At 34.4% G+C, this 8,655-nt stretch overlaps 1 protein-coding gene across 1 annotated transcript; it reads right to left on the reverse strand.

Moving 5' to 3' along the window:
- Window positions 1-1,035: 1,035 nt before the first annotated feature.
- LOC114283043 (beta-galactosidase 3) lies at window positions 1,036-7,499 on the reverse strand. The gene is made up of 18 exons (XM_082913942.1): window positions 6,933-7,499; window positions 6,757-6,852; window positions 6,527-6,639; window positions 6,338-6,404; window positions 6,170-6,262; window positions 5,424-5,567; window positions 5,120-5,208; window positions 4,939-5,044; window positions 4,679-4,766; window positions 4,420-4,538; window positions 3,873-4,037; window positions 3,596-3,774; window positions 3,377-3,486; window positions 2,919-3,028; window positions 2,425-2,535; window positions 2,224-2,337; window positions 1,580-1,782; window positions 1,036-1,492 (listed from the first exon to the last, which is right to left on the reverse strand). The coding sequence occupies exons 1-18, from the start codon at window positions 7,098-7,100 to the stop codon at window positions 1,375-1,377; spliced, it is 2,193 nt and encodes a 730-aa protein (XP_082770068.1). The 5' UTR covers window positions 7,101-7,499; the 3' UTR covers window positions 1,036-1,374.
- Window positions 7,500-8,655: the final 1,156 nt, after the last annotated feature.

Raw genomic sequence — 8,655 nt, forward strand, 5'->3', positions numbered from 1 at the left:
TGATTGCAATAGAAAAATAAACGAAAGATGTGCTTATATAGTTATTCTTAATTACCTATGCGTGTCCTTTACATGTTTGTTTGATTTCCTTTTATAGTTGATTGATATATTGTTGTCAACTGTCGGTCTCTCTCTAATCAGACAGTCAACCCTTTATTAGAGGTCATTTCAGTAGTGGTCAACTTACAATTGCTTCTGATTATCGAATTTATGCTAATCAAATGTTTATTCTAAGCTTTATTATGTAAGATACGCCCAATCAAATGGTTGGCCCCCATTGTATTTTGGGCTCAATCCGTCCGGCTATTTTTATTGAATTGAATTTAGATTTCTACCCTCCACGTGTTGAATTTAGATTTCTGCCTTTTAGTTCCAGTTGCGATTAGTGGTCGGGCATCAAAGATTGTTCCAACTCAGCTCATATTTCGTCTTGAGCTACTTCAATCTGAGATGATTTTGCGTAAAAGAGGATAAGCCCATAAATAATATTTTAACTTGACAACAATTTCAATGATTCGTCCATATCTATCTACTAACTAATTGAACAAAAAGAAAAACTTTATGCAACACATGTTGATAATATCTTATTCGTCCATTTAATTTAATGTAATTCCAACTTTAAGCTAACTACACCATGTCACATCACAATTTTATCAACCATCCACTCTATCTCAACCATCAATTACCACAAAACAATATATGCATCTTTTCACAATTGTAACTCCATCACAAACATTAAATATTATATGATTTCAGAATATTACATGACTTTGTATTTATCTAATAATATTTTATTTATCATTGTTTTTTATTTTTAAAATCATGCAATTATTTAAATCGACCACATCATCGATATGAAAATTTTTAAAAGACATAAGAATATAATACACAATACACTACTTGTAGGGGTATCCTCTTGGTGCACTTGCAAGGGTAGGAAATTCCTTCTTGATTTTGATGTGTCCATGTTAAAATCAGAGAGGGGTTTGCAAGTTGCAACAACTACAAGCATTGTGATTGAGAATCCTCTTGATGTAACTTCAACTTATGTAGTATTTGACTTACATTTGATTAATCAAAATATGTAATTTGCAAATAATTGCAGATATCCAAAATTACTCTGCAAAGATGAATACAAAGGGTTCTGTTTTGGAAGATTTCTCATCATAAATATATTAATAAAAACAAATAAATAAAAACATACACTTGATTGGGGTTTGATTTCCCCACATTTACAAACAAAATACAATGACACTGTCTTTTCATCTTCGACTTTGGTTTATTGGTTAAGAGGTGCAAGAATAGGATCCCAAGTCCACCCAAAGCTCATGAGTAATGGACTTTAAAAGCCTATGATTCAACCCTGTCCAAAAATTATACACTGTTCACTGATCTTTTCATCAGAGAAATCTTTGATACATCTCCACTGAGTTCTTCAAAAACAACCAGTTGATTTTGGGTCGGCTTCAACCATGACCGAGGAACATGGTACCTAAAACCCCCAAAAAAATTATGAACTTAGAAACCCAAGTTTGATATCAAAAAAAAAAAAAAAAATTGAACTTTAGAAAGTTTATACCATCTTTGAGTTGGTTGACCACAACCAAGTTGGCACTTTGTGGGTCGAAATGTTCCGGAATAACTACACTGAGAGCAATTACCATTGGCATAGATAGTCCAATATCTTCCAATGCTCTCCCCATTGATCCATACTTGACCTTTTCCCATGCTGCCCATGTCTAGGGCCAATGGCTCATCTCCGTCCGGTGTATTGAAATAAGCCTACAGGATATAATGCGAAATTAAACCGATAATGCATAGTATCCTTTACATTATGGTATCAGAGTCCTAAGATTTAAATTTTTAAAAAAAATTAAAAAAAAAAACTCTGGAATTATGGTTAAACAGAAAATGAAGTACTTATTTTTTAAAGGTTATACTACCCTTGAAAGTTCAAAAACTCAACTCAACCTGCCCCTTAATAAAGGCACCAAATTTCGGTCAATATGATTCACTAGAGTAGCCTTTTAAAGGGGATGGTCCTGAAAAAGCCCGCAAATTTGCCTTGTTAGGCCAAACCTTAGGCAATTATCAATTAAGCTTTTCCCAAGATTATACCAACCTTTTAAATTAAAAACAACTGACAAACTGAGACAAGACATTAGATATCGTTCTAAGGATTCTTCGATGCAAACTAAAAGAAACGTTTCATTGTTTCGATACCTTATACCACGTAAGGGGCCGTTGCTTTTGCATGAACAAGGACCCTTTCATCCAATCAACGTGTGAAATTCCGCTTGGAGAAACTAGATTCATCGCTTCTCCTTTAAGCCCAACCTGTGTAAATGAGAACACTCATGAGTTGAAAACCGTCTCAAGAAAACAATGGCTTGTAAAAAATACACAGAAGTAATATTCATTGACCTTGCACGTCCATTTCTGCCAAGACAAGTCCCTCTTTCCTTCGTCTAGACCATGTAGAACCACCGGCCCAAGGACTCCTGTGTTCCATGTCTCAAAATGGGGCCCATTGTTCTTCAACGAAAACAAACATTAATTTTGAGATAAATATCAGCAAAGAAACAAAAGATATAGAAAAGAAACATTAATATTTTGTAGTGCTTATACTAAAACACCAAATGTTTTCATTATCTAGATATAGAAAATTCACCATGCTTAAGACAATTTCTTGAGTTTCATATGCTAAAATGATTGCACACACTCGGCTATGTAGTATTTTTATGAATTTGTGTATTTATATAAAAGCCACAGCCTCTCCAAAATGGGAATCGAGACTGCATTCATCTTGCCCTTTCTAGGTCCCGCTTTGGTTGGAGCCTTGTGCCTTTTTTTATATATAAACTATAGTCAAATACTCAGGACTTCAAAACTAACGAAAATGAGGCTCGTGAACCAACCGGCAATCCAACAGCTACACTGAGTAGTGAAATTCTGTTTGTTCCAGCATGCAGGTTGGCATTTGCTGTAAAAGTAAATTTTCTGTTTTTCCGAGTTCCGAAGGCAGACCCTATAAATCAAGCAAAACAGAACGATCATTCAAGCAATTTTTTAGCATGTGTATTTTTTGTTGCCTGTTGGAACTAATTCATTGCCAGCTAGACATAGTTGAGTAGTAATAGCCCTGTTTGGTAGCGTTTTCAAAATTTTGTTTTCATTTTTGTGTTTTCAAAATCAAAAACAAAAACAATGAAGAGTTTGAATGCACCCATCATTTTCAATTTAGAAGGCGTTTTCATAGAACTTTCCCAAAGATAGTATTCAGAAACAGTTTTCTGTATCAATTCAGGTTTATTTTTTTTATTTTTTTTTCGAGAAGAGAAAACAGAAAACGAAAACACAGAAATCAACAATTTACCAGATAGTTGTCCATCTGTGAACACGTGCAAGGCATCGCCTGCTGACTGCACAGTGAGAGTGAGATGCTGGCCACTGTGCAGAAACGACTCGGATGGACTTATTTCAACACTGAAAATTCATAAAATCACAAAAAATAAAAAAAATTAAAATTAAAAAAACCCAATACAATTATGTTCAGAAAATCCACTAAAGACGATAATTCAGTACTCGATCTCACCTGGTCATGTACCAGAGATAGTCACTGGTATCTCGGGTAACATTTAATTGTTCTAAGAGACCAACAACTGTGATCTTGGAATCTTCATCAGCTGAGGATATGTCTTCGCTGAATGTTTCCCAAGAGAGAAGCTCAGCATTGGTTGGCAACATTTGCATTTGGGATGTTTGAACTCCGACCTGCAATTGAGAGATGAAAATTTATTTTCCATCTCATCCCGGGAAAAAACTTTGGTATAGTACAAAAAAATAAAATCCACATTTCTCATTCAAATTACCTTGGCGGTGTTGAAGACAACATTTTTGCAATCGGGAAGAATGCTGATGGACCAAGGCGGGAGATCATAGTGCACGCCTCTAAATGTCACCCTTGAAGTTGTCTCTAAATGGTAGTTTGAAAGAAAAGCCGCACAATCTCCTGACTTGGAAGAGAATACATGTGCCTAAAAAAATAAAAAACAGAAATCATCCAATTATCAGAAATAGCAAAGCAATTTCAAGAAATAATCGGCAACTAAAATTGTTTCTAGTGGCCAGTTCAAATGCGTCCTACGATGGTGGAAGAGGCTGCAATGTAGAATGCCTTCAAGAGAACTTGGGTGCAATTGGTATCATTTATGTTTTTTATTTTCTAGTTTTGAAAACTCCGAAAATGGAAAATAATATACTGTTTCTGAAAGCGACTTTCATGAACTTCTTCTAAAAACACTCCATTCTTGGGAAACACTTTCAAATTGTTTTATGAATTTCCAAAATATTTCACACAAAAACGTAAAACCATGGGTATTTTTTAACCATGTCCTTGAAATTGAGAAGGCGGCAAACCTGTGAATAGCTTCCCAACAAAGTAACAGTAGGATCAGCAGAAACTAAAGCTTGCTCACACAGCTTAATAGTGCTATGTAGTTCCTTCAAATGACCATACTTGGGTTGCCTAATCAAGCCTATCCATTTCGCATGATCAAGCAATTAGTTGCAATCCCAAATTAAAAAATATATATGTATATCCAAGTAGAATCTAAAAATTGAAAGTTGTTGTGTCCAATTTTTGTGTATTGAAAGTATTTTAGTTTAGTTTTCTCACCATATTCATCAAGGGGAGCATCGTAGTCGTAGCTGGTAGTGATGAACGGTCCTCCTGCTGTTCTTCCAAAGTTTGTCCCTCCTTGATACTGTTGAAAACAATATCATGAGCACGATTGCTTAACTAAGCTTGCACAATTATCTAAATCTATCAGTTGAACTCGTATCACGTGAAATCAACATCCCAAAATACTGATTTGGTGAAACCATTTTTAACATGGCAGTGAGTCTATGAAAATTGAAAGCCAGATTGTCTCTCACCATGTAGTAATTAACAAATGAGCCACCCTTTTGAATGAACCGAGCAACTGCAAATGCTAAATCTTCAACTGGTCGTTGGTGAATTGGGCCACCAAATTCAGTAAACCTTTAAAGTGAAAGAGAGCAAATAAAAATGCATTTTAGGTTGAGTTTCAAGAGAGACGGTAGATTTTGAACTTACCAGCCACTCCAAGCCTCGGTCCACATTGTGGGTTTGTAAGGTTTGTTTGGAGAGAAATAATCACAATAAAAACCATTGCACGTGTTTATCTGTTACCAAGATTCAAGCATAACTCGAATTAGGTATTTGCTAGTGCAAAAAGCTAATGGAAAACTCCAAATGTGACCAGTGGAACGATTAATGAGAAAATTCAAGAAAACTAGAAGAAAATCAAGATGCATAGAGTGTAGCTTATTGAATCGGACAAAGATATGTAATTGGAGCTAAGCTAAAGATAATAGACAAATTCAATGAGATTGTTTACCACTGGATCCGGAGCATCGTCTTCCCTGCACATAACCCATGGGACCCCAGTACCCAATTCAACAGCCATTTTCGCAGCCCATGACATGTATGCATAACCGGCACCACCAAATGCCTTGCTTTCGGGTCCATACTCATTCTCAATCTGCACAATTATAAATTGACATATGAACAACTACTTTAGACAGGCAATTGAGTTACTCTTATCTCACTATTATATGAATGTTTCTTGTCTTTTCTCCTTAAATACACTGATGAAGAATAAGTAGCCAAGGAGTCTCTCCAATAACTATCAGAAATCCATGAGGAGGTCGGGAAAGAGAGGCCAAGCTAAGACTATTGTTACCAAACAAAGTCAGAAGAATATGCTGGTGAGGTCAGATTAACGAGCTCAAACTAACTTCAAATTAGCATTTTTTTCTATTTTTGCTAAGTTTTGTTATAACTTTATTTAGAAGTTTCTTTTTTCCAATGCCGCTTGTTTTGGCACTTCTCCAAGGCCTAACAGTACTAGAATTTGGGTTTTACTCAAACTTGCTATTTTTTGCAACTTGTTCTTAGTTCTTAGTTATTTCGTGTTTGCAAGATTATTTCTTAGTTATTTGATACCCTTTTCGTTTACTATAATGATATCTATTTTATTCCACTGCGTCATATACAAATTCAGACAAAAATATAAGCTTTATTATGGAAAAATCACCGCAACACAGCAAATATAAAGAGGCAAATAAACACAAAAGGCCACACCTGGGACATGATGATAGGACCACCTTGAGACTTAAACAGCTTCTCATCCTTCATCATTTGGACAATTTTTTGGCTGAACCTTTGCATCTCTGTCTGCAACACCAATAATTATCTATTAAGGTAACGGCTTAATTTACAAAATCTTGAGAGGGAGAGAGAGAGAGAGACCTTGAAAGGTTCATTATCTGTTCTGAAGCTGATGCCAGGAACATACTTCAACCAAACAGGAAAACCCCTAAAAACACAAAAGCAAAACAAAATCAAACGTTAAAAATAAAAAATAAAACTTGAATCTCAAAAGCTCATAATATATATATAGATTAAAACTTTAAAATACATAACCAGAAATGTGACTACCCAAAATTCCACTCTGCACAAACATAAGGCCCAATACGAAGATGAACATATAGCCCTGCTTTCTGAACCACCTTTATGAATCGAACCAAGTCACATCTTCCTTCAAAATTATACTAAAACCCGCAACAAATGAAGAGAGAGAGAGAGAGAGAGAGAGAGAGAACTACCAATTAGAGAATACACAGAAAAGTCGGGCAAAATGAACAAAATGCTAGTAAAAAACAGAGTACATTGCCAGAAGAAGGTTCATGAAGGTTCCAGAACACATATGTGTCAATAGCATCCAAGCCTCCATCTTTGGCCTTCTGCACAAGCCCTTCCCACATCTACAAAGTACCCACATTGATTTTGTTAAGAAAATTTTCACAAGGGATCTGCATTTTCCCGGAAAGTGTGGGAAAGTTACCTGAGGGGTGCTTCTTGGGTAATGTATGGAGCCAGAGAGCAAAATTCTTCTCTGTCCATTGATGATAAGAGCTTTGTTATCATAACTTACACTGCATTGTGCTAATTGAACTCCCCAAATCAACAATATCCATAGAAAACTCCATTTGGAAACTGGGTTAGTTTCCATTTCTCTGTTTCTTTCTTGAACAGAGGAGAGAGAGAGAGAGAGAGATTGTGTCTCTCCCGCGGAGGGAAAGAAAACCAAGAAAATATATTAAAAAGATTGTGTGAGAATAAGGTGTTGTTTTGATACTGCTGTGCAAAAGAACAGAGGAGAGAGCTCAAATGGCATTAAAAAAGATGGATTGTTAGAACAGAAAAAGTGAAGGACATGTTTGGCTGTGGATATGAAAAAGGTTGAAAAGAGGCATTTTATGGATTTTTACAATTTGATATACACATTCATGACTGCTTTGATTTTCTTTGGTGGCTCCTTTTTTGAATTCATGAATTGTTGATCTGAAAGTGTCATGTCACGCAAAAGAGGGCATAGTCATTCAATTTTCATTGAACAGCCAGTACATTCATATAACCTTTAAATCCGCAATTGTATTTATGTAATAAAAAAAAAAAAAAAAAAAAAAGAACATTTAATCCATATAGTGTGTGCATGTGTCCATATACTCAACTAACAGGACTTTGGTGCTGGTTGCTCAACATAACATACTGTAATTTGTTTGGCGAATTAGTTTTTCTAATAATTTTTAAATTTTTTACTAAAAAATATGTATAAAAAAAGAAAAAATTAATTAATTTTTTTTTGACTAAAATGATGAGCTCCCAAAACATGTCTTAAGTCTCGTTTGGGAACAAACTAATTTAGTAATTTTTTAGCTATTTGGCTAAAATATGAGTTAAAAAAAACTAGTATATTTGGGATGACTTTTTGAATTTTTACGAAAAGATGTGCAAAAAGTAGAAAGAAAAGAAAATCTTTGACTTTTTTATATGAGTTGTTGATTTTTTGACTAATTAGTAACTTTTTGACTTTTTTGTTAAAAGGGAGGGTTTCCAAACGAGGCCTAAGTGTCTATTAATTAAAAATATCATATAAACAATTATTTAATATGTTGAAACCACCATATCGGTTATAAGTCTAATTATTTATGATGAGTCATATGAAAAAATGGAATTTGAAATCTTACTTTATAGGAACTTGATTTTTTAAGAGGTGAGATCTTGAATTTACTCATTTTTTCTGCTAATAATAAATAATTTAAAATCAAACTTGACATAATAATTCTAAATTATTTTACTCTAGAAAACATAGTGTGAGTTTTCATTTAGGATTATAATTTTGCATCATATAGTTGCTTAGGTACAAAGATTTCAGTGTGTGTCACCACAGGAGGGGAGAGAGAGAGAGAGAGAGAGAGAATCAAATACTAGCAATTAGATGCCTTGATTGCTTTGAGAATGACAAACTTTAATCCCAAGTTAACCCAACACATTCCTTTCCACATATAAGGTCACTGTGTTTCTCTCTGTCTTTTGTTCATGTAATTGTTAAATCCCTCAAACTTGTTCCATTTTGTTAACTAATGTTCGTGAGGTATTCATTTACCAAATAATAATAATAATAATAATCAGTGAGTTTAGGGATGTCATTAATTTCTAGCAAACTTTTTTGCTTTCTTATTTTTTTCCACTCTGTTAACAAAAACAAATTAGGTAAATTACAG

The sequence above is a fragment of the Camellia sinensis genome, chromosome 2 (genome assembly GCF_055761805.1).
Source record: "Camellia sinensis isolate YWXY chromosome 2, ASM5576180v1, whole genome shotgun sequence".
Lineage (NCBI taxonomy): Eukaryota > Viridiplantae > Streptophyta > Magnoliopsida > Ericales > Theaceae > Camellia > Camellia sinensis.

What these genes read in the sequence shown, in the direction of transcription:
- LOC114283043 (XM_082913942.1), bottom strand. Translation starts at nt 7,100, where the DNA reads ATGGAAACTAACCCAGTTTCCAAATGGAGTTTTCTATGGATATTGTTG. An exon ending in GTCCTATCATCATGTCCCAG is followed by an intron (nt 5,568 to 6,169) that starts GTGTGGCCTTTT and finishes ATAATTGTGCAG; the next exon opens with ATTGAGAATGAGTATGGACC. An exon ending in CATTTGTTAATTACTACATG is followed by an intron (nt 4,767 to 4,938) that starts GTGAGAGACAAT and finishes TGTTTTCAACAG; the next exon opens with TATCAAGGAGGGACAAACTT.